Here is a 26,107-nt window from a genome sequence, read left to right as displayed (position 1 = left end):
TAACTATGCTGAATCACCAACATGACAGGCAAAACTGAAGCCCCAACCAAACTGACCTGGCAACAGCAACGAAGCTTGAAAGGCTTAAAAGCTAAAAGCAATGATGAATTGAAATTTTGAAAAACTCTGGCATTCTTTGTCTGATAAGCCATGGCGAAACCTCGATATGTGCCCATCATTTCATATCACGTTAGTGATTAAGGAACCTTTGATCTCTGGGGTGGATCTCATCGGATAACCGGGCATGGTGAACACATCATTAAGCTTATTAATCTGTTAATCCAGGAGAGGAATGCAGATCTCCGGCGGCTGTCACTGGCTCTCACTCACGCACATCTACAGCACACATGAATATATGTCGGCACACTGTTACATACAAAGGCACGCGCAAAAAAAAAAAAAAAATGGACAGTGAATACACAAAATATTAGGAACACTTATTGTTTTCTTCATTAATGAGGAAAATCCAGGTCAAAAACATCATTACTTAATGATTTCTCTTATTAAATCTATACCAATCTCGAAGGAGGAGGTGCAAATAAAGAGAAGCACATGTTTAAGCTTTGATTTGGAGAAAATGTTCCTGATATTAAATAAAAGGTGAAGAAAAAATTAATAAAAGCTAATCTTTGTCTCTTCTCTCAGCTGTGGCCAAATGGCTTGAATGTGGTGGTGGTGTAGTGTTTCCTTTGAGGAATCATTGGAGAGGGAATCCTCGTTTGGCTTGGACAGGAGTGAGGAACATTTCTAAGTGTTGATGGGATTACGCTTTGTTTTAAACTTTTAATGGGCCACTTGAAGTACAAACTATCCCGTTCTCCTCAAGCATGAGCAGAAACTGGCTGGACACAGAGGGGAGAAGCGTGTGACTTGGCCAGACACATGCACATTCCTCAAGCAGCGATGTGGACAGTGAGTCGACACGATGTGGTCAGAGAGAACGCACTACCATCCGTTTCACTGCCCTCTGTACTTCCTGTTATTGGTCTTTTTTAATAAGTATTTACTCAACCAGACATTTTGCCTTCCTCTCTTTCTATCAACCTTGCATCTCACTCTCTACCTCTCTTGTTGTCACTTCCTGCAATATTTTTTTCCCCTCTTGTCAGCATGCAAATCAAACTGTTCAAACCTTGTACTGTCAAAACAGTTTATACAAGAACCTTATTCCTTCAACTTCTGTCTTGCACAAGTACACTTTTTACATGTGCAGTTAAGTGAAACCATGTCAGTCAAGCAAATAAATGTTGATTATTCATTATCCTTTTATGTGTTTCCTTGGCATCATGCCTTCACAGATAAAAACAAAAAAAACAAAAACAAAACTAGAAGCAGATAGCACCAGTAGTCCAAGTGATAAGGTTGTAAATGGGGAAATGAATGACCTAAGTGCATCACTTACTGGAAATCCGCACAGCAAAAGATTTCTTATCATAGAATACTGAATATATTCTATATAGCCACTTATTGTCTTAGTTACTTTGTTGATGAGGAACATTGCCAGGCTGTCATGTTCACCCAACATTAATTACTTGACAACATTGGTTGGTTTATACATAAAAAAAAAAAATAAAATAAAAAAAAGAGCTTTATGGTATTAAAATCACATTTTGCCCCTGGGTTTTTAACCTGATGCTCCAGAGAAACTTCACGTAGCAACAGAATAAGGTGAATCACCAAAGTGAAAAACAAACCTAAAGCTAAATGTAGGCACCCAGACAACAGAAGCAAAAGGAGGTGCTTTTGGTCAAAGGTTCTGGTCAAAGACTATAGAGCAGAGTGAGATGGGGAGCATTTCATTTCATACCACCAGCATAGTAACGGTATGTAGTACATTTCTAATGAAGTCTCCTGTGCGTGTGCAAACCGGTTTTGATCATCATCATCATCATCATCATAATCATTAGTATCTCAAGGAAGAGGGTTAACTTGTGGCATTCCCCTTTTTGTCTGGCAAATCCATCAGTCATTCTCACTATGTTTCTGACTCATTACCTATAGCCAGAATATCAGGTTTACACTAAGCTGTGTGACTCTAGCAAGCTTCTGTTTCGAATTTCACTGTAATTTCATAGAAAGTTTGTGTAACGGACCTGAAACACTTCCTTAAAACAAATCAAAGCAATGCAGCAAAAAATAAACAATGTAACAAATTCTTTATGTTAGGGCAATATGTCAGTTACCAAGATTCCTAAAACATTTCCCATTTCACGTGCGGGTGTCTTCTGTTCCCACCTAATTTTGTATGTCTTTTGTCTTGACTTTGTCTGATTCTTGTCTATTTGTTTCTTGTGTGTAACACCAAGGACCATGCTGGAAATAGGTTTTGTGCTTTAGCATGTCATCCTTTGGATTGCTGTTTTATCATCTTAATCCAGAAATCAATCAATCAATCTACTACTATTCACGAAAGGTGCTTGAGATGACGACAGCTGCCATGACAATAAGAAGTTAAAGCTACTTTCATTTGAACCTTTATTATTTTATAATAAATGATACGGAGGTTTTTGTATGGAGTGCAGGAGGGAGAACGGGCCAAAAAGGCTGCCAGGTAATGGTTTTATGCTATAATGGCATATACTTTTCCTGCTCTTCCTCTACTTCTACTACCATTACTACCACTAGTACTAATAATAATTACACTACTACTACTACTACTACTACTACTACTACTACGAAGAAGAAGAAGAAGAAGAAGAAGAAGAAGAAGAAGAAGAAGAAGAAGAAGAAGAAGATGATGATGATGATGATGATGATGATGATGATGATGAAGAAGAAGAAGGAGAAGAAGAAGGAGGAGGAGGAGGATTACTACCACTAGTACTAATAATAATTACACTACTACTACTACTACTACTACTACTACTACGAAGAAGAAGAAGAAGAAGAAGAAGAAGAAGAAGAAGAAGAAGAAGTAGAAGATGATGATGATGATGATGATGATGATGATGAAGAAGAAGAAGAAGAAGAAGAAGAAGAAGAAGAAGAAGAAGAAGAAGAAGAAGAAGAAGAAGGAAAAGAAGAAGAAGGAGGAGGAGGAGGAGAACTATTGTTGTTGTTGTTGTTGTTGTTATTATTATTAGTAGTAGTAGTAGTAGTTGTAGCATGACACAATATGTATTCAGGATTACACATATCCTGAATTCATCATCATCATCATCATCATCATCATCATCATTGTGAACTTGTCTCCTTCACTGCTGGTCATTTATGGTCTTCATGGCTTTAGGTTAAAGGTGAACAGAGAAGGACAAGCAGTGTGACCGCCTGAGCTTGATTCATCTTCAAAGCTGTCTACTCCTTTTCCAAACAAGCTCAGTAGGATTGAAACTGAACAAAACAAAACAAAAAAAAACCTATTCATCAGCTGTCATGCCTGACTACAGGCAGGGTGAGCCCTTATCGCTTGGCGTTTCTCATTGACAGAGGACTGTAAAACTCCTCTCTCAGAGCGCGCCGTGAACAAGCTGAATAATCCTGTTAATAAGCAGCTCTCCATTTTTTGACAGATGAGGGGCTGAGCACCTGTGAGGCAGCTGGACGGCCAGCCGAACAGGACAAGGGTGGTGTCAGAGGAGGTGGGGCTGCTGCCTCTCCAGGAAACAGCCTTTAAATGCCTAGAACGGGTGTGCTGTTTTACGCAGTCTTTTTGGATTTAACACGGGAGAAGCATCACTCTGCCCGGGATACTACAAGCCATTTTCACACAGACCCTTACCCAGGAGAGACAACACAGCTGGAGCCATGTGTGGTAAGGCTAGATTCTGATGTGTCAAGGAATTTGTGCTGGAAACGAATCAGACGGTTATGCACGATTACTTAGACTTAATGCCATATCGCCATAATTCCCATGTATTCCAAATGATCAAGCTTGGGGCAAAGGCGTTTAATCGGCGGGATTGTTATTGCGCAAAATAGTTTACGGTGGCGCTCCAGAGGGTGACAGCTGTAGTCATCCTGATCTGGACTCTGTCTTACCAATAAAATGCACGACATGTTGCTGTTCGTTTTTTAATGGCAACAGTTGCACAAATTGCATTGGGTGTCTGTGCCGTGCTCCTCGGCTGAGGCGGTCTAAGGAGCGTTATTACGCGCAGCTGCTACGTGTCAGTGTTTTCGTTCACGGTGTGGATGACAGCACCGGAACACAAAAACCTGGCTGCCAGTATCAAACGGAGGGTGGTGTGGGGAATCAGACATTAACGACACAGGCGCAAATGCAAAGTATTGTTATTATCGTGCGTCCACCGGCTCGCATTCACCCTCCACAGATCTGTGAAGCTCTGACCCACATTAGTGCATCTTGCAACTGACAGCCTGGCTGCAAACTCACATGTTGCTTCCCCCGACGTCCCTGCTCTCGAACAGAGAGCAGGGAGCAAGTAAATCTTTCACAGCCCTTTGGGCCCTCCCGGCGTCTGCAAGCGGCCAAGCTTGTGTAAGTTTACCGTAGGCTACCAACTACTTCAACAATACGCGCAATGTGCGTCCGTCAATGGCCACCTGTGTGGCTCTGGGAGCAACTCAGCTTGGAACATTCCAACTGCACACACACACACACACACACACACACACACACAGAGAGAGAGAGAGAGAGAGAGAGAGAGAGAGAGAGAGAGAGAGAGGAGGCAGACGGGCATGGACAATGTGCCTTTCCCATGATGAGTAAATTATGATGTTTCTCATACAGCATCATTGTTATCTCTCCTTACTAAACACTTTGCTATTTGATTTGAATAAATCTCAAGTGTAAACTTTCCCTTGGTCTTCTGTTGAAATTCATCAGGGCATTTAGTCATTAAGATTCCATGACATGCCAACAAACCACAAGACAAAGTTATCTGCACAGGCCAAATAGCTTATTAGTTACACTACTTTTAATAAGAGGGGTCCCTTGTCTTGCTAAATGGGACGGTTTTCTTTTCCAGCACTTACAGCTGAACGATGCTCCCAACAAAAATATGATGCTATGCTTTGGACAGCTGTGTAAATTGTGCTTGAAGATTTGATTACCTCAGGAGTCAATCTCTCTCTCTCTCTCTCTCTCTCTCTCTCTCTCTCTCTCTCTCCTCTCTCTCTCTCTCTCTCTCTCCCTCTCTCTCTCTCTCTCTCTCTCTCTCTCTCTCTCTCTCTCTCTCTCTCTCTCTGTCCCTCTCTCTCTCCTTCTCCCAAAAGGGATCTTTGCCTACCTAAATTACCAAGTGCCTCGCACCAGAAAGGAGATATTTGAGACGCTAGTGAAGGGGCTGCAGAGACTGGAGTACAGAGGGTACGATTCAGCAGGTAAGACACCCAGCTTCACCATGTTGCCACACGCATGCGCACATACACACCTGCACAAAGATACACACACACCGCGCACAAAAGCTTACAGTGCTCCTTGGCAGCACCTGTGTCATGTCCTAAAAAAACTAGGGAACGTTTTACAGTGTTCAAGGGATGAAAATAAATATTGCGACAGAAATGCTGATTTGGAGTTGTAACTTCATGTGTATTTGAGTGATTTTCAAAGCAAGTGGGCTACTGACAATCAGTGAAATGTGTCAAAAACACAATATTTGAATACTACAGTTGCTGTGGATGGGTACAGCACGGTCAGCTAAATAAAAACACAAGATGAGGCATTTGACTGAATACCAGATGCCGCCCTGTTCACATACCATCATTAATTATCACTCACCACGCCATTAATGTATGATAACTGAATAATTCAGGTGTCATTCGGTTTATGTGGCATTACGTGGCACCATAATTTGGAGGAGGGAATGGTATAATCATTGTTTAGTTGTGATGCCTCCAATGCCAAGCAGGAAAACAAGTTCAATACAGTTATAAAAGATTATGACTGTGAGTAGGTGATATGCTTGTGTGCATCATCCAAAGTTTTGGTTTCTGATTTTCCCTCCTTTATGTTATTACCATGGCAACTATTGAATGATTAGCATCAGACACTGGCTAGTTTTCATAACATGTTGCAAATGAAGAAATATCATATTACAATGGGGGAAGGGAAAAACTGACTCACTTAAGTATAGCCATATTTTTTAATCAGACATCAACAGACATCACAATAAATCATATTATTGAATTGCAATACTTGCAGAATTGCAACACTTAAGTGCTTAAATACTTAAATGCTTGATGTGCATTGTTTTTGGAAATATGGCTCATGATACACCGTCTCTAAGAAGTGAATGATTCTGCTTTTTCCAATAGACTAGTGTTGATAAAGCAAGCAAAAATTGTGAGAAATTGTAATATCAAATTGCAATACTTGTAGAATTACAGTGCTTAAGCATTACAATACATGTCAATTTCTACATATCACCATAATAACATGATATTATTGAACTGGGAGATAAGCATATTGTCCCAGCCCTTTAATGCAGTACAGATTATAGTATTTCAGTCATCATCATCACATACACCTATCTTTGAATGGGTCTCACACAGACACGCACACACACACACACACACACACACACACACACACACACACACACACACACACACACACACACACACACAAGCAGAAACACCTTACAAGCTGTTTTACATGCACAGTCACTAACTCACCTGTCAGATCACCTACCCCTTTGCCCCTGAATAATACATTTTGCTAACATGATTGTACCATCGCTGGTGAAAATGAAGTTGGATTCATCCGCTCACCGCTCATGTATCAAGGGCTCTAGTGGTAAAAGAAGAGTTTATGGACCCACACAGGGTAGCAGCCATGACCCTCTGTATCTCCCTCTCCTCTGTTTGCAGGCATTGCAGTGGACGGCCCAAACAAGACAGGCACCGACATCAATAACAACACCATCTGTCTGATCAAGAAGAAGGGGAAGGTCAAGGCTCTGGATGAGGAGCTCTACAGTAGGTTCATTAAGACACAATGCCTGTGTTTTATGACAAAGTACTATGCAGTTTCTGTGGTCCATTTCTCCAGCTAAATAGCTTCAATTAGATAAATGCAATGCTGTTGCTAAATGGGACAGTTAGCCGTCATTTGAGACTCTTCTACCTCATTTGGCAGAAATCTGTTGTGGTTATTCAAGCATCATGGCATCCTGTGTTTTTCACATTGCTGTTTTTTTTTTCTGATGCTATCAGTTTTAAGAAATGACTATTAGTCAAAAGTGAAGAAGTCAGAAGAAGCCCTCCACAAAGGTGCGCCTGTATCAGTCTTTGAAGTTCCAGCCTGTTCATGTCAGTGACAAAGTATTGGTGTTGTGTGTTGTGTGTTCAGAAAAAGACTTGCTGGATCTGGATGAGGAACTGTCAACACACTTTGGCCTCGCTCACACACGCTGGGCCACACATGGAGAACCGAGTGCTCTCAACAGCCACCCCCATCGCTCAGACAAGGATAATGGTAGGCTACACACAAATGTATTTGTGTGCAGACGTGCACAAATACATCTGTATGCTCAAAGGCATATTCAAACACAAGATAAACACTACATAATAAACAAAGTGAATAGGCTATTTTTGCTTTCATCCATGCCCTGCCCTCAGGTTTGCAATGAAACACATTAGTCCGATTTGGCTGCCAAAAAAAATATTCTGTAAACTCACAGAGGGCTGTAGCTGTATAATTTACACACCCTCTCACACCTTTTGTTCCAATTAATCACAGGCCAACACCTATCTCCATATTGTTGGTGATGTAAGAGGGAAAACATGTAGAAAAGGAGGTGTCAGTAATGTGGTGTGGCTTTAACTGAATGTGAGCTATTTATACACACAGCCTTACAGGACGAGAGACCTAATCAAGGAACAAAAGAAAAGAACTCTAAAAGAACACTAGCAGTCTCTTTTGTTTGTACATGTTACACGTTATCAAATCAAAGAGCACTGGAGTGAAGTTCCAGGACTGAATTTGCTGATTTGCTGATGCAGTGTGCTTTCCCTTTTTATTTTTTCCTTCAGCAACTGATTCAGTTTGTTTTCAACAGGAAATATTCCCAGAGAGGATGTTGTAGACCCTCAGGCTAAAAAGAACCACCATTTGTTTCAGAAACAACATTTTTTTTTTTTTTTTTTTTTTTTAAATATCATTAGACATGTAACAGCCTAATGACAGTATATATCTATGATAACACAATGTGTTAAGTGAATTTAGGTGAACAGGAGACAGGAGAGTGAAACTATGTGTTGGATAATTATTGGTGGATTGACTTTAAAGATTGCTGGCCAAGCCTACAAATGCTGCAGTGTATTCTATAGCACTGCATATATTTGAGTTAATCTGAATATAGCCATAAAAAAAGGTGACGGCCGTCAGTCCCATAATACACTGTGACAAAACCACAAGGAAAATCAGCCTCAGATGAGAGGAACAGGCATGCTTTTGGTTGTGTGTGTGTGTGTGTGTGTGTGTGTGTGTGTGTGTGTGTGTGTGTGTGTGTGTCAGCCTAAATTTTTGGTGCTCACTTATCACTGTATGATAAGGAACCTCTCGTGGATGCTGTCATGCGAAACCACTGAAAAACGTTTTCACTCAGTACTTCTGCTTTCTCTCTCTTTCACTGTCTGGCTCACTCGACCACCGCTGTTCTCGCCCTCTGTGTCTGTTCCCTTACTACTGTGGCTAGCAACCAGATCACCTTTTTTATCCTGTTGTGGATGTGTTCACTCTGATGGTGGGTGAAGCCGTCCAGGGCATGCACTGGGTGAATTTATGAAACACAGAGAGACAGCACGACAAAAGGGAAGTCAGGCTCCAGGAGACAGCAGAGAAAGTCACTATTCCTATAAAGTACAGATGCATTGAATTATTTGTGTATTTGCATACTTACTTATTTTTTATTAGTTTCAGGTTCAAATTTTGCAATGGTTCTGTGAAAAGCTATGTGTGGGGGTAAAAAGGTCTAAGGTAAAATCACCATACCTGCCAAGTTAACAAACCTGGCTGTCATACTGCCTGATTTTTATTTGATGTTCACTAATGATAAAAAAAAAAAAAAAAAAAAAAAAAAAAAAAAAAAAAAACACACACCATCAGTTTGTGGCAGTAAAATGACTTGGGCCTCAATAGCAGTCATTCCAAAAAATGGAATGATACATGTAATCGCAGATGGTGTCCAAAAAGTCCTTTGGAGGAAATGAAATTGACACCCTCGTCAACAACAGCAGCTATCTGTGTAACGTTAAAGTGATATTTTATACCAAAAGGGATACTTGTTTTACCTTAAAACAATAGCTTAAAGTCTCTGAAAGTGCTTTAAAGCATAAAGTGCATAAAAAATGAAACATAAAAATGCCCTCCTGGAGCATAACACCCCAGACGCCCTGGCCACTGCCATCACTGATCATATCATGGCTATTAACTGGTTATCATCACTTACAACTTGTGTGTCATGTTAGGATGTTCAGACCTTTGATTTGTCATGCCAGTGGTACATCATGACTCCAAGCCCACCTATTTGATCTTTTCACTCTCTCTGTGTCTTTCCTCAGAGTTTGTTGTCATCCACAATGGCATCATCACCAATTACAAAGAGTTGAAAAAGTACCTGGTAAGTCATGCTGGATGAAATCCTTTCTCCTTCTACAAATGACAGTAAAGTTTCCATCTGAGTGTGACATATCCACCTTTGAGGTTGAGCTCTTGTGACCACACTCCTCTATTTCATCTTATTCCATGGCAAGTCGCTTTGTAAGAGGTCATGACATCTTTTATATCAACCAAAGGCTTTTTGCCATGTAGCAATAAAAAGAGAATAGAGTGTCCGAGGCAAAATGAGATCTAAGTCACTCGTTAAACATATATAATCTAGTCAAGGGTGTCAAACTCCCCATATGAGACAGGTTTATCCTTATTGCAAGCAAATAGGAACTCGACCGCCCCCACCGTTTTTGAACACCTGTTTTCCACTTTTCCAGTATTAATAGAAACTTGAAAGTCATCTTGGATGTAATTATGCCACGAGCCTGATTTGGCCCACAGGCCTTGAGTTTGACGTGCTGTTTTAATTATAGGGTGGTAAACCTGTTTGTTATGTTTAGCCAGACAAGCAGTTAAAAAGGTACCCTGTTCAGGTTATACCAGAAGCCAGAGATAGACAAAGCCAAACCAAAACTAATTTTATTTCCGTTTGTAACAAGGTGACTCATTACGTTTGTGTAAATGAGTCCAAAACTACGCAAACTTCCAAGGAAAACTTTTTAATTTGCTACACTACAAACGTCGACAGAACATGTCTATATATTAACCTACAATAGAGGAGTTGGGATGATAGGCTGACTGCCTAATAACACAAGAAGCATGAAATTATTACACACTGATCACGAATAAGAATGATTCAAAAGCCATACTATTTGATACATTTGTTTTTCCAATCATTATGACTGAACAAGAGGTGTTGCATGACTGTAATATGACATGTACCTTATAACTCTAATGCTATCGCTGCTTTGTTGAGAGAATGGTCAATAAAGCAAGCAAGGATGTTGCTTAGTAACAGGAGACTAATCCTTTTTCGGCAGAGGACCAAAACGGCATTATTAAATTTAAAACCAACTAAAGCTTTTATCTTTATTTAATGTTCGATACTGGCTCTACGCAGGGATCTGCACTGCATTTTTGACATAAAAGGCCTTCCTGTTCCTACAGCCTCATAACCACCCAGCTTCTCATAAAAAGTCACCACCCATAAGCACGTGATGATGAGCAACACCTAATATATCTAAATACAACTAATAAAATACCTGCTGCAGGTGGCGCCCACATGGTGTCACCTGCTACACACACTACATGGACATACTGTATATATGAAGTTATACCTCTTTCCCTCTCCAGAACACCAAAGGCTATGAGTTTGAGTCGGAGACGGACACAGAAGTGATTCCTAAACTGATCAAATATGTTTATGACAACCGGGAGAGTGACAACATCTCCTTCTCTACATTGGTAGAGAGGGTCATTCAGCAGCTGGTGAGTAAGCCACACACAGCAACGCATCAGTGACGCTATCTGTTCTAGCGCTGCAAAAATACAATACATCAACCCCATTTATAGCAGTGCCTTTGTTTTCTGGTTACACTGAAAGACAGCAGGGCCTCAGATCCAGTCCCTTCTGGAGCTAAAAGAAGCGATGAGGTGCCTATTTTCCACCAGGCCCGCATTAGAAATGGCCATATTTGTGTGTGAGCTTGGCACCAAACCAGCTTCCTGGTTACCTTAAAGTTTTCACAGTTGCCAAGAAAGCATCATGGTGCTTAGTGTCACAGAATGAGGAAAAAATGCCATTGGGTTAGATTTGCCCTCATTCCAGCCCACCCCACCCCTCTACACACGTACACACACATACACATTCACCCATTCCACACTTTATGACATTGCTTCACTTTCCTGTCCATTTACATGCCTTATGTCATCTCCAAAACAGTCCCCATGGCAACCGCCGTAACAGCATCACAAGTGACATCATCACTCGCAGGAACTGAGAAACTAATTTTTTTTTTGGGTGAGATGGAGCAAGACTCTTTTTTCCATTGTGTGTTTCATGCTCCACAGCCTCACAGTTTTGGCTGGAATGGCCCCCCCCCACGCCCCCTCAGTTTCGAGGAAAGCAGAAAGCAGAGCAGCCTTTCTGGGTTTGGACTAATAGGAACCAGATAGTTAGACCCCCTAACTACCTCAAGACCACTGCACCCTCCCCTCGCCCCCCTCTCCCTCTCCCAGTGTTTTTTCCTCAGTCTGCTTCTAACCATCATGGGCGGCAGCACAGTCACTGCTTTCGAAACAGGGCTGATGTTATACAATAGGGGTCTTATTTCTCTTAACCCACCCCCCCGCACCCCACTCCTCCAACCACGACCACCAACCCCCACGAGGATAGCCCACAGAGGAAATGTTTATTTGTATCCAAAAACACAGAGTGATGTTTCATATCTCTGTTAAAGGTTACTCTGACTCAAGAACTACGGTCACGTTTACACTTTATTTTGGATGTTTAATTTCTTCACCTCTTCTCCCTTGGCAGTCTGCTCTCAAGCATAGTAGTTTAGTATGTTTTCAGTCCTTCAACATGCTAACGTAAACTCTGCATTTCCTCTGGGGTTTTTTTTTTTCTGTTGCAGGAGGGGGCCTTTGCTCTGGTGTTTAAAAGCCGTCATTTCCCAGGAGAAGCAGTGGCCACCAGGTTAGTATGTATACACACACACACACACACACACACACACACACATTGTTCATTTCATTTCATTCCACATCAAGGTCCAGTGCACTGGAGATGAGTCACCCCTGTTATAACCACGATAAAGCGATATCAAGTATAAGTTGAGGCGCCGTTGATTCACACTATGTGGGATCTTGCAACATTCATTACATACGTCACGTGCTGTGACTCTGTAACCTGCTGAGCTAACAGTAATGGGTGTGATCATGGTTCATGCGTGAGTGTTTGTGTGAGTTCCCGTCCAGCTGCTCCTGCCAGCACTGTGTGTCTAGAGACCCCAGCTGAGGGGGAGCAGAGGAGAGGTTGAGTCCAGGTTCCCCCTCTCCCTCCTGGGCCTCTGGCCTCCAGGCTGCTGGCCCATACCGGCCTCCCTCTGACTCACTAATGGGGAAACTAGAGAGTTTCCTGTTTCATCTCTGGGAAATGCCCCGGCCAGCACCACTCGCACTTAATCACCTCTCATCTCTTTATTTCACTTTATTTCTTTCCTGGTTCAGTGAACCGTCATGGATCACGGAAAGGGAGATTGCAGGAGAGAGAGGGAGATAGAGAGAGAAGGATGAAAGGGCAAATAAAAGGAAAGAGAGAGGAGGATAAATGGGCATTGACCTATTGTTTAGGCTAACAGGATAGCCGGCAGATCTGAGGGTTATGCCAGGTCACAGCTTGGCACACCTGCAGATAAACTCTGTAAACTTTAACTAATTTGGCATAACCATTGTCAGTGGGCCATACATCACTTTAAGATGAGAGACTATTTCCTGACTCCGGTGATAGCAGTGGAGCTTTGCTACTTGGACTCAGAAGACTTAAACTTTAATGTCCTCCAAGAGGTGATTTGTGGTACAGGACAGAACATATTGCACATTACAAGCACATCAGATAAGACCAACCTTGCTGCTGTTCTCCACGGTGCAGTGCCCATGCCGGTACGTCTATCTAGCTGTGATACACAGAAAGAATGTTCATGGTTAATGTGTCTCTCAGCGCTGTGGCACGGAGGAATGGTTGTAATTACCCAGTGATGCTTGACTCCACTCCCTCCCTCACTCCTTCCCTCCCTTTTTCGTCAAGTGACAATAAAAACTTTAATTCTCTGCTTCTCATGTTTTGTCTCTGTGTATTGTTCTCTTGTTCTCGCGCTTTCTGTCCTGCTGTATCTCTTTTAGTTGCTCTCATTGCATCCCTTTGCCGCTCGCTCCTCCTCGTCTCTCCCTCCCTCAGGGTAAATATTGTATTGGATAGTGACCACATGTTTCTGTTTGCAAGCTTCCCTCCTTAAGCCCCACACCCTTTAAAACAACCGGCAGTCTTACGTCAGCGTTGCCTGGCCCCAGGGAATGGCTAACCAGAGAGAAAAGGCATGGAGACAAGAGAGAGTGCAAGACAGAGGAGAAATAAGGACAGGCTCATTTTGATGTAATAGCTCAAACAGTTTGCCAGGAGCCAGCATCTTAGTAACTAACTTGCCATAAGCAGTATGTTTTATACTAGACTGTTTACACTGCTACCGTGAGAAGATCGTGTAAACCATGTGTCTATTTTAAGGATGGATTTTTACCTTTGTATTTTCCTCGGTGCCCCTAGCCGCACCTGCTTACCCCCATACACGCAGCAGCCGCTCAAGCCAAGCCCGCATAATTCCTGCCCCACGAGGAAGCAGAAACTAAGCAAATGAATTTCACAGGAATCTTCACCACTCTAATAGGTGTGGTTTACCCCACTAATGATGAAAAAAAAATCAAGAAGCTGAGATTGAGTTTGAAAAAAACAGTAACAACAACAACAAAAAAGACAAATTCAGCCACACTTGTATGCAATGCTACTAAATTTGTGGAGCTGGAGACTGAGTTGATACAGAGAGGAAAAGATTAAATACAGGGAGGACATGTCAAGGGGTGCCATTGTTGTCTGGAGTATACAATACGACTTTTTCTTCTGGATTTGGAGGGGTGGCACTGATCCCTGCTCACACGATCCTTTGTAATGTAACACTCAGCTTTCATTCATAGAGGTGGTACCATGTGTGTGTGGTTGTGCTTATCTCCAAAACCTCTCCCATGTTACTCAAACTTCACTTTCTACTTCTCCCCCACCCCCTTCCCCTCCCTCCATCCATCTCTCTCTCTCTCCATCTCGGCTTTATTTCTCTGCCTCCCGACAGGAGAGGAAGTCCGTTGCTCATTGGCGTGCGAAGCAAGTACGAGCTGTCAACCGAACACATCCCCATCCAGTACAACAGTGGTAAGCTGTGTGCCGCTCCCTGTCTGCCATTATCCGCTTACACCGTGCCTAAAACGTTTTCTTTCTTACACACGGATATAAGTATGCACATGGACACACACATTATCACGCAACACGCCTGTGGGAAAAATCCAGTGGAACCTGCATTATCTGTTATGATGATCATATGTAGGCATCTTTTTCAGGTTTCACATAAATCACACATTTCCATGATGGTATATTAGCTAAAAGGTCGGATAAATGTGTTGTTTATGTGTCTAAGACAGTTTGGCTTTGTGTAAACATGTTAATATTCTAACACACACACACACACACACACACACAGAGAGAGAGAGAGAATTCATACTAATATCTATTTCCCCCGCCCCCATGCTAATCAACTCGTATTTATTAGTTTCTCTGAGCTGTATGTAGATATTCCAACATTCATGATGTGACAGTTACATTTCATTTAATCCATATGTGTGATGAAGTTCTTATCTTTTTTTTTTTTTCATCTTTTGTTTTTTTTAACCCGTGTGTCCTTCTGTAGCTCCAAACTACTCAGTCCTGTGGGACAACCCACACACCTCAAATGGGACAGAGGCCCTGGGGGTATCAGCACCCAGAGGTGGGCCTCCACTGTAGTGGAATCCATGGAATAAGATCTATGGTGGATTGTTGGTAGGCGGAAGAGGCCTCTGAACGCTATACTAAAAGTCAGAATCAGCTTTTAGATTCGCTTGTAGATAGATAGGAGCAGCCATAACCAGACATAAAAACAATTTAAAAATAAATAAATAAACATAGAAATTTGGGAGTATTTTTTCTATACATTATACGCTATGTCAATGTTAGGGTGAGGCTCACTGCTCTCATCGGAAGCTATAAATGTCAGTAATAGCAAAAATAGAGTATTTTGAACACTGTAAAGACTTGACTTGATAAAAAAAAAAAAGAAGTAGAAGAAAATTGAAGTTTGGATTTCAGATGTAAATTGAAAAAAATAATGCATAAATGAAAAACCTCCACTCATGCCAGTGCTTACATATTGCTGACAAAGGCTTTATTTAGCTCCTTTTAATTGAATGTATTGCTAGCAGGGGAAATAACATTAAATTGTTATTGATTAAAAAAATGAAACGTCTCTTCAGCATGTAGTGCTCCATGCTTCAAGCCCAAGCTGCTTAGCTGTTTTAAAATCACAGCTACGTGTGGCTCACTGCTTAAGCAATAAATCAGTTAAGAGTGTGCAATATGGAGCACAGTGAATAAATAGTTCAGCAGGATATGGAGAAAGTCAATAACTCTCATTTATTTCAGTCAGGTCTCACTGATGCATCCTACAAGTTCAGAGGCCTCCTAGCCTAAACCTCATAGCTTTAGACGTCTATCCCACTGATCAAGAGATGATTGGATGATCCTGTTCACTTCACTTTCTGATGGGATGCTGTGATCTAACCAACTTACAACGGGACATTGTCCTAACAGCCCTAACCCTTCAGCTTTTTCCTAAAATTGACTAATCCACTTTGACTGTGTGAAAATTACCCTCTAGGGCTACTGTCGGAATCATACAAGATACTATGTGGCTTTTTTATTCACTGTGCAATAGCTCTCTTTTGGAAATTTCTTAGCAAGACATTTATCTTGCGTTATTTCCAGGGAGTTCTGTGCATACTTTGGGAGGCCAGTGGTCTTATGGAAACTTGCTCAAATCCTTCCTGCAAAGAATGCGGTTGTCAGCCACAACCATAATTTAGGTTAGACAGAGTTTCTTTTACAACTTTTCTAAGATGCTTGTTGCAAGGAGCCATCTGCAAGTGCGATTGCCTAATTTAATTTTGAGTAAGCAACAAAGCCTGTTTTTGGGTTCCATTCTCATACTTTTGAGAAACCACTGTCAGAGAGTAGACTGTACTGTACCGAGGACTGGGTGTCTTCGCCCTTTTATCTGTTTACTTAAGATTTATGGTGCTTCGTGATTCAAGTGGGGACGGAGCCAAAGTCCAAGGCCCAGCATGAGAGCTCAGGCAGAATGAGGTGTGGGGTCAGTGGAGAACCAAGATGGGAGTGGCTTTTTAATGGTGGAAAACACGTCTTTAGATTATAAAGATAGGTGACCTGTTGTACAGTGAGTGAGGACTGTCACTTCCTACTTGTAAGTGCTATGTGCAGCATTTCAAACATCAATACACTGTAGCACTCAAACACTGTAGCATTTTATTGTGATACTTTGGTATAATTACTGTAAACAATAAGATCATGAGTCAGTACTGAGATGAGTGGTAGCTGTCTCATACCTGTGCTATTGGTAATGCTAGTGCTTCTCAAAATGAACGTCAAATTTACTGACGGCAGAAAATATTTTTTCACCAGCCTTTTATTCCCTTTTCTCCACCATCTGCTGTTTGAAAAATTCTTCACAGCTTTAGCCCTGCTTGCACGGGAAGAGCAGTGCCTTTCCCCTTTGTACTGTAAAGCAATAATCCCGTGTGCTGTAAAACAATAAGGAAGACTTCCTGTGTAACCAGGCCTGGTGGCACACAATCTAAAATGCAGTACAGAGGTCAAAACAGTAGAAACATTTTTTATATTAGAAGGGTAAACCCCCTGAGATGAATCATCTTGTTTTACGAGGGTCCTGAACACAAATATACAGAAAATACAATACATTAAGCAGAACAACACAAATACACACACGTACAAAACTAAAACTCCCAGGCCTTGCCACTCCCACACCGACTGGTGCCCCTAAAATGGCAAAATGCGTATGTACACATATCCATACAAATCAACATGCATGCAATAACATACACCTACCCAGTGGAGATACATTCTTTCCATATCTGAGATGTAATACAAAGCAAGAGCCGTAAAACAGGTTATCTCAGTCAGATGGAGGTTTCAAAATTAAAGGCACGTCATGTAAATGGAATGTAAAAAAAATGCATACAGGCTGCCAGTCCTCTTGTAGATGGTCTTTTTTTATTCATACTATTATCTCAAAATGAATGAGGTATATATTGATGTTAAAATGCTACATATAACACCTTTAGCAGTGCAAGTGAATGACTGCAAAAAGGGGCAGTGGAAAGACGCTGTGGAGCACATGCGCCAAACCATGTGCCTTGGAGGGCCAAGAAGCTGCAGGTTTTCATTCCAACCAAAAGCTCCACCAGGGTACTGATCACTGATCAGCTCATCTTCAGGCAGAGAGGAGGGACTAATCAGTGAAATCAGCTGGTGGAGTTTCTGGTTGGAATGTAAACCCGCAGCCTCCGGGCCCTTCATGGCACCGGTTTGACACCCCAGCAAACACATTCAGAATCGCCACCTCTCAAAATCTTTAACCTGGTTGAACAAATCACATTTTCAGCAATCTCAGTTATCACTTGAACACTCCACCGAACATGCTTCCTGATCTGATTGGAAAACCTGTATTTCATGATGCTAAAAAAAAACCCATTTCCCCGCAGTGAGTTTTACTGTGTCTGGAAGCAGAGGTGAGGGATTCAAGTGATAGGCACATCTTGATTGTTTTAGCAAGCATCACTGAAAGGTCTGAAAGTGCATGACCTCTGACCTTTTGAACTTTAACTTGTGACCCCGTAGCTCTCTTCAAGGAAGAAGTTCAGGAGAGGAACAGCCATAACCGGCCGGATTGCACTAACACTCTCAACTTTGTGGGGGATGGAAAGGCCGTGGAGTATTATTTTGCCTCTGATGCCAGGTGAGAATGACTGTATGTGCTGTGTGTGTGTGTGTGTGTGTGTGTGTGTGTCTGCAGGCACTCCTGTGATTGAGGATCGTTGCTGCATGTCGTCTGTCTCTCAAACTTCTAAACATTCCTGTCTTGCCCACCTTTATCCCATCCACCTGATTGGAAACATTAGATCAGTGGAGCTCATCATCACCATCATCACCTCTTGCTCTCTCTCTCTCTCTCTCTCTCTCTCTCTCTCTCTCTCTCTCTCTCTCTCTCTCTCTCTCTCTCTCTCCCTCCCCTCAGTGCCATCATCGAGCACACGAACAAGGTGTTGTACATGGAGGACGATGACATAGCGGTGGTGGCCGGGGGGAAACTGTCCATACACAGGATGAACCGGCAGGCCGGCGAGGACCCCGTCAGAGCCATCCAGACTCTGCAGATGGAGCTGCAACAGATCATGAAAGGTCAGATAAGGTCCAAAAAGGCAACATTGCCATTTTGATGGCGCCTACAAGGACTGCAACTTAAGGCATGGCTTTACAATTTTCAATTTAATTGTATTGAATGTAATGTTTTACAAGGTTTATTGTATTCTCTTAATAATTACATCTCTAAAAAAAAAAATCATTTTATTAATAATTACATCCCAACTTAAACAATTAGATGTTTACCTACTTTGTACATGATTATTGATTTTATGACTTTATGATTCCTGTCATGACCCACAGTTGTGAGAGACTCTATTTGTGAATTCACCTAAAACTTCAAGTTACACCTTCATAAATTTAGTTGTGTTATTAGTTTAGTTTGCTAAATTAAAAAATCATTGTTGATTTTACATTTCTATTAAAACATACAAGGGTTCAGAGGTCATGAAGTATTATCATTTAGAGCTACTTGACAGTGCCTTTGTAATGACTTGCACTTGGTCGCCCCCTGCTGGCTCGTCAAGTTATAACATCAAACCAAATGTGCTGTTTTTGGTCTCAGTAGCCATGGATCTGTATTTCCTTTAGACTTCCTTTTTTTCTGTGATTACTCAGCAGGAAAAACACTTAGAAGTTCCTGTGTCAACCAGCAGAATCTCATTTTTTTTCCAATACTGTCTCCCTCTGCAGGTAACTTTGAGTCCTTCATGCAGAAGGAGATCTTCGAGCAGCCTGAGTCAGTGGTTAACACCATGAGAGGCCGCATCTGTTTTGACACCAACACAGGTGAGCCATGATCCTACATCCTGTCTCATTTTCAGCATTCAAGGATGTGGACCGCGCCCTGCCTGCTAATCTGACGACCTGAATCAATATTAACACAGGAGCTAATGCGAGCGGCAGCACACACACAGGATCAGGACCTAATTTGTAAGGAGGCACATTGTGTCAATATGACCATATAGAAAGTAGTTACCTGTCTTTTTATATTTTATGTTTTGAAATAACCAGTGCAGCGCAGGACAAAAATGCTCATTTACATAGCAGCACAGTCCCATGATAATTCAATTCAATTCAATTAGCCTTTATTGTCTCCAAGGAGAAATTTGTCTTGGGCACCAAGAGACAGCGTTATACATAAATACAAAAAAAAAAAACATACATACCCCATACATACAGTTCATACAAAATTTAACCACATTATCCTACACCACATTGTGCCGATATATCAAGAGCATCAAGTATTACTCTTAGGCTTAATACTCTCATTCCCATGTCTAGTTTTAGAACTCTTATCTCAGACCTGGTAATATCTGAAAGGGGAGTATGCAAATGCTTCCCTGTTTGATTCCTCGTTCTGACCCCTGCTTGTTTTCTGGTTAATGATCCTGCCTGATGTGCATACTACGCTGATTTCCCCTCCACATCCCTTTTTCCCTTTCCATCTCTTGCCCCATCCTTGACTTTTAACTGCCCCCGCCCAGCCCGGCTGTTTCTTGCTTGCTCTTGCTCTTATATCCTTCTGCATTTATGTTTTATGTCATCCCAGCCTTCCTGTGCTACCTTATTCTCTTCTTTATCTCCCCCTGGCTGCTGCTGGCGTGCATGCTTTCTTGCTCTTTTATCTTTCTTTTATTCTTTTTGTTTGTAATCTTGTCCTGCTCTGGTTGTTCTTGGTCTTATGTTTGTATGTTGTTGTTTTTATGTCAGGTGATGCTCGTAAAAGAGCTCTTGGAGCTCAAGCTTCTTCCTGGTAAAATAAAGGCTAAATAAAAAAAAAAAAATTACAGTATTACACTCTCCGTCCATAAGGTGTTACCCATTCCCCCCACTAGTTAGTTATCTGTTATTGAGTGCTTTGATTGACAGTGGAACAAAAGAGAATTTATTTTACCAGCCCTCTTGACTAAGTTTTGGAGTTGGGATTTGAGTTTGACGGACAGGTTACCAAACCATGTGGAGATGCCATAACGGATAATAGATTCTATGTTGGCCCTGTAGAACAGCAACATGATGTTTGTTGCCACACCATGGACCCTGAGCCTTCTCAGAAAGTGCATGCGCTGGTTGATTCGGGAACAAACATAGTCAACATGGTTGGCCCAGTTTAACTGAAAATCAAAACAAATATCCAAATACTTATAGGAGGTCACCTGTTCCACTCTCTCCTCGTGGATAAGGATCGGGCTGTGATCCCCCACAGACCTCGGATCAAAGACGATCTCCTTTGTCTTAAAAGAGTGAGGATTTGAAATCTGCAGGGAATCAGTAGCTATACAGTGTGTTAACGTATCTGTTGCAACTGTCCTGGCTTGTATTCCCTCAGTGGTTCTCGGGGGATTAAAGGACCACCTGAAGGAGATCAAACGTTGCAGACGCCTCATCATGATCGGCTGCGGCACGAGTTTCCACGCCGCTGTCGCTGTGAGTAGACCAATCTGGAATGAGGATGAACGTGATGATAATTAGTAATGAGAATTCAAAAGGGCCAAAAAAAATAGGCCTCGCCAGTGTTTTTGGTGTTAGTGGTAATGGTCATGATAATGAGGAAGAGGAAAAGGATGTAGGGGAAAATATTCAAAATAAGATTGATGATAGTGATAATCATGCTTGTAATGGAAGTGATGATGATGATGATGAAGACAGTGATGATGTTCTTCTTTCCTGCTCTGCTTTCCAGACCAGACAGATCCTGGAGGAGCTGACAGAGCTGCCCGTCATGGTGGAACTGGCCAGTGACTTCCTTGACCGCAACACACCCGTCTTCAGAGATGACGTTTGCTTCTTCATCAGCCAATCGGGTGAGAGCACCATGCAACACACAGGACTCCACTTCAATACAACAAAGCTGCACATGTAATTTTTATGGTCTCAAAAGCAGACATGATTGATTTCTGTCTTGTAATAAGAGAATTCAGACCATGACATCGGTTCTATACAGCGAAAAAACATTGGACCTATTTCACGCTCCCGGCTCGGCTCCCACGTTGTGACACCGTACAACAACAACATCCTCTCTCGTGTGATTTTTTTCCTCCAACAGTGCTCTCATTGTGCTGTAATTCTGCATCCTAAGCAGATCTATTCACTCCCTCTTCTCCCCAGGTGAGACAGCAGACACCTTGATGGCACTGCGCTATTGCAAGGAGCGCGGGGCTCTGACAGTCGGTATAACCAACACAGTGGGCAGCTCTATTTCCAGAGAAACAGACTGCGGAGTTCACATCAATGCTGGGCCTGAGATAGGAGTGGCTAGCACCAAGGTATATTTTATAAACACACACTCACACACACACACACACATAGAGATCACAAGGGGATATATTTATAGATAATGCAGTTTAGACAATGCAGTTTTTATGTGCACCGAGAGCATTTTGCATACAGTCTGACGTTAAAGTGGTGTCTTCTCTAAAGGTTTCATGATAACATCACACTGTGTTAATTGCTATGTAGATTTTACTCATCACACTCCATTCATCAAAGCTCGGTCGCTTAAGGGTTTTATTTTTTTAATGTGTGATCCAGGCCTACACCAGTCAGTTTGTGGCTCTCATCATGTTTGGCCTGATGATGAGCGAGGACAGGATCTCTCTCCAGAAGAGAAGACTGGATATCATCGCCAGCCTCAAGGTGCTGCCTGGTGAGTCTTCAAAGCCACACTGACTGACGGACGCTCAAATAAGTTCAACCTCCTCAGTGGGATCAAGCAAAGAAAAGATCTTCCTGCCCAAATTGCTACATGTAGCCAGCATATCTCTTTCCAGCTCCTTTATGAATCATCCCTCCTCCTCCTCCTTCTTCTCCTCCTCCTCCCCACACCCCACATGACTCATTCTGCTGTCCCTCCTTCCATCCTCCTTCCCCTTCCTCTCCCAGAACTGATAAAGAAGGTGTTGTCCCTGGATGAGAACATCAAGGACATAGCAGATGAGCTCTATCAGCAAAGGTCTCTTCTGGTCATGGGCCGAGGTTTCAACTACGCCACCTGCCTAGAGGGGGCGCTGGTGAGTTAAGAATTCTTGCTGACAGTGGAGGAAAAAAAAAAAAGCAGCTAATTCCACAACAATTTCCTACAGTATTACCATGCAAGCACAAAGTGCTACATGATGATGATGTTTTTTGTGTGAACAGCTTTGTGTGCCACATTTTGAGATAGAGTGATATGCAACAGATCCTCGCTCTCCTTCATTATGTGTAGCTGGAATAGTGCACTGATTCAATCTCATTACGAATGTCTTGCAATGCAGAAAATCAAGGAGATCACGTACATGCATTCAGAGGGCATCCTGGCAGGGGAGCTGAAGCACGGCCCCCTGGCCCTCATAGACAAAGACATGCCAGTCATCATGATCATCATGAGAGACGCCTGCTACAAGAAGTGCCAGAACGCTCTGCAGCAAGTCACAGCCCGATCGGTAGGTCCTCGTACAATATATGTAGACGGACATGCAGGACACGTTAGATTTTGCAGTGATGAAACTGATGGAAAACAATTAAGTGAGCATAACACTAGAGTAAATCTGTAGATTATCAAATGTATACAAAACCGATTATTCAGAGCTCAGACGTGAGTGTCCTGACAATATTCCAGTATCCCTTTGATCACACAGTGGTCATGTAAGCACACACACACACACACACACACACCACACATCAGGCACACTCTTGATCAGCTAACTAATGGTAATATTCTCATTTCCCCTGCCTCTGCCTGCCTTCTCAACTCCTCAACTCTCTCTCTCTCTCTCTCTCTCTCTCTCTCTCTCTCTCTCTCTCTCTCTCTCTCTCTCTCTCTGTTAGGGTCGGCCCATCATCCTGTGCTGCCAGAACGACGCTGACATAACTAAGAATGCCTACAAGACGATCGAGCTGCCCCAGATAGTGGACTGTCTGCAGGGCATCCTCAGTGTCATCCCCCTGCAGCTCTTGTCGCTCCACCTGGCTGTGCTGCGAGGATATGACGTATGTAGTTACTGACGTCTGTGTCCGTCCTCAGTATACATGAAAAACAGATTCTTTTCAGCTCAGAGAAAATTTGCTTTATGATTTGGTTAAGATGATTGGGTGGTTATTTTCTTATTGTGAACCAGCACTTTTAGGGGATGATTAAATAAACTGATAAATAACATGACATCTGCCTGCACTCTAAACCATCCTGTCCAGTGTTTTACTATTGCAGTACCTTTAAGTGCATATAGCAGAATATTATTTCTATAAATTTGCATTTTTTTTCTTTCATAGTGTAATTTAACAACTGAGCTGTTCGTGCAGATTCACTCAGATTCTTATAAATGTCAACACATCAACAGGATCAAACAGATTTAGAATTGAATTCCTGGTATAAATGATGTTGCATCCAACCTGTAGCCAGGTTTAAATAATTGCTCAGTTTGGTTGACAGTATGCATAGTCAATGACATGCCCCAAAGCCTGTCAGACAAAAGCTGGCCAGCTACTTGCCAAAAAAAAAAAAAATCTCATGCCTTCATGGTTGAGGTGTGCTCAAGTTCCATCACTGGATCTTTTTATTTGTTTTGAAGAGATAAAAAAATATATAAATGTATATTTGTATGCAGTGGATGACACAATTATAGGAAATGTTAGGCTCTCCTATAATGAAATACTGTAAGCTTTGTAAGATCGAACCATAAAAAACTGAAGAAAAAAAACAACAATCATTGTTAGCAATCAATATAAAAACTTTTCCAGACAAGCTGGAATTGTTGCACTGGAACTGTACATCTCAGGACAAGATTACTGAGGTTTTCTCTTTTTGTTCCAGTTTATGTGATGTCTGTCTGCAGAGTGGTGAAGTGTTATTGATTTGTACAGAACAGTCTGTTCATCACAGGCGATACTCTGTAACACCGGTTTCTCTATTTCCAGGTGGACTGTCCCAGAAACTTGGCCAAGTCGGTGACTGTGGAATAATTACAGCTCACCAAGCACAGGAGACAATGGAGGAGGACCATAGATTTAAAGTGCAATTGAGTGTGTTTGTGTGGGTGCGGATCTTTTGGTGCGTGTGTGTGTGTATGTGTGTGTGTGTGTGTGAAGGAGTGACAGACAAAAGAGGGAGGTATGCTTTTTTATCACAGAGAAATGTGAAATCCAACCGATACACTGTTGAGGAAGTGCCAGTGCCCTTGAAGCATCGCAGAACGATCTATGAAATTGACCACCACACATCCAAAGCAATACAGCTGTGCCTTTTCACTAACGTTGAGTTGAGCCAACATGTGCACAAGAAGTTGAGTACTAATGCATTAAAATGGTATATTGAAGTGTTTACAGTTGTGCAATATGGGGACCAAATGCACATCATGAATGTACGCAAACCTGAGCGACGTGATTCATTCTCTTCCTGATTTTTAAATTCTACATGTCCATTAGGGACCCCTTACCTCTCTTTTGCATCATGGGAAATGTAGGAATTACATACATGTTTTTTTTTTTTTTGCATTCCAAAGAGTTTTCTGCTTTTATATTTTGTTGCACACACACTAGCAATCACTGTGCCTCATTGGGCCATTGACTGACAAATCCAGCATTAGTTTTTACCAGATGGAGCTTACTTTACTCTCCAGACTGATCAGTCAGTGCCCTTAATAACATATAACTGTTTCTGTGTTCATACTGAATGGAGCCGCTATCACATTATTACCTGATATATATACTGCTCTGGGTTTTATTATTGCTATTTCATTTTAATTTAAAACATGTTTATTGACTACAGGAACTTGGGTAAAAAAAAAAAAAAAAAAGTGAATTCATGTTGGGGCATGAATCTTTAGTCTCATACACTGAGGATGCATTTTTTCACTTCAGATTCTGCATTCCTTAGGCTGATGTTATGGTACGGTGTGCGTCTTCACGGACACACAGTAGATAAAATGACAAGTATTTAAAGAACAGCATCCACACGGTGATGAGAAGAAAAAAAAAGTGTACCATGAACTTTAATAATAATAGTTGTGTTGTCAGCCTTTTGTATAGGGTTTATCATAATGATAATATTCTGAATATTTATCTGATTGTTATTTGGGAGCTGACAAAAGTGGGACTGATTTACACCTGTAACCATGATTGTATTTTGTACTGTATGTTTATAGCAAACAGGCACTATCAATCAATAAAAAGATGAAGTATTCTTTGAGATGTCTCGGCTAAAGAAAAAAAATCACTGTTCATATAATGTGCAGCAATCTTTTTGTGGTATTCAATAGTGAGCTCATAATGGTGTATTTTAATGATGCATTTTTTTTTTAAATCCCATTTTGTGTCTTATTAGGATTAAAGGCAATGCTGACATTTGAATAGTATTCTGACATTTATAATAGGATTAATGCAGCTCTGTTTTTTTTTTTTTTTTTTTTTTTGATTATGTAATTATGTAACACAGCTTGACACGGTAACAGCTAATTCCTAATTTAATGCGCGTGCTACATTGTATTACTCTGTCATTGGATAACAGGCAAGAGTGGGGAAAAAAAGTTAGCCAAAAAGTTTGCGCCCCCGTCGCACGTTGCGTGATGACGTCATCCGTATGCTCG

At 41.7% G+C, this 26,107-nt stretch overlaps 1 protein-coding gene across 2 annotated transcripts; it reads left to right on the top strand.

Moving 5' to 3' along the window:
* The first annotated feature begins 3,629 nt into the window (after positions 1-3,629).
* On the top strand, positions 3,630-25,706 carry gfpt2 (glutamine-fructose-6-phosphate transaminase 2). 2 transcript variants are annotated; one of them, XM_030062746.1, is made up of 20 exons: positions 3,630-3,751; positions 5,176-5,283; positions 6,772-6,879; positions 7,253-7,378; positions 9,466-9,524; positions 10,808-10,942; positions 12,091-12,152; positions 14,353-14,432; positions 14,965-15,042; positions 18,027-18,144; positions 18,424-18,587; positions 19,242-19,337; positions 20,878-20,975; positions 21,232-21,352; positions 21,657-21,814; positions 22,080-22,194; positions 22,431-22,558; positions 22,802-22,969; positions 23,355-23,516; positions 24,441-25,706. In XM_030062746.1, the coding sequence occupies exons 1-20, from the start codon at positions 3,745-3,747 to the stop codon at positions 24,483-24,485; spliced, it is 2,136 nt and encodes a 711-aa protein (XP_029918606.1). In that variant the 5' UTR covers positions 3,630-3,744; the 3' UTR covers positions 24,486-25,706. The 2 variants fall into 2 exon arrangements, with proteins under 2 accessions (XP_029918606.1, XP_029918607.1); XM_030062747.1 differs by lacking the exon at positions 14,965-15,042.
* Positions 25,707-26,107: the final 401 nt, after the last annotated feature.

The sequence above is a fragment of the Myripristis murdjan genome, chromosome 10 (genome assembly GCF_902150065.1).
Source record: "Myripristis murdjan chromosome 10, fMyrMur1.1, whole genome shotgun sequence".
Taxonomy (NCBI): Eukaryota; Metazoa; Chordata; class Actinopteri; order Holocentriformes; family Holocentridae; genus Myripristis; species Myripristis murdjan.
The sequence above is the reverse complement of the archived record's forward strand: the minus strand, read 5'-3'. Positions and strand labels throughout refer to the sequence as shown.

What these genes read in the sequence shown, in the direction of transcription:
- gfpt2 (XM_030062746.1), top strand. An exon ending in TCGCTCAGACAAGGATAATG is followed by an intron (nt 7,379 to 9,465) that starts GTAGGCTACACA and finishes GTCTTTCCTCAG; the next exon opens with AGTTTGTTGTCATCCACAAT. An exon ending in AGCAAGTCACAGCCCGATCG is followed by an intron (nt 22,970 to 23,354) that starts GTAGGTCCTCGT and finishes TCTCTCTGTTAG; the next exon opens with GGTCGGCCCATCATCCTGTG.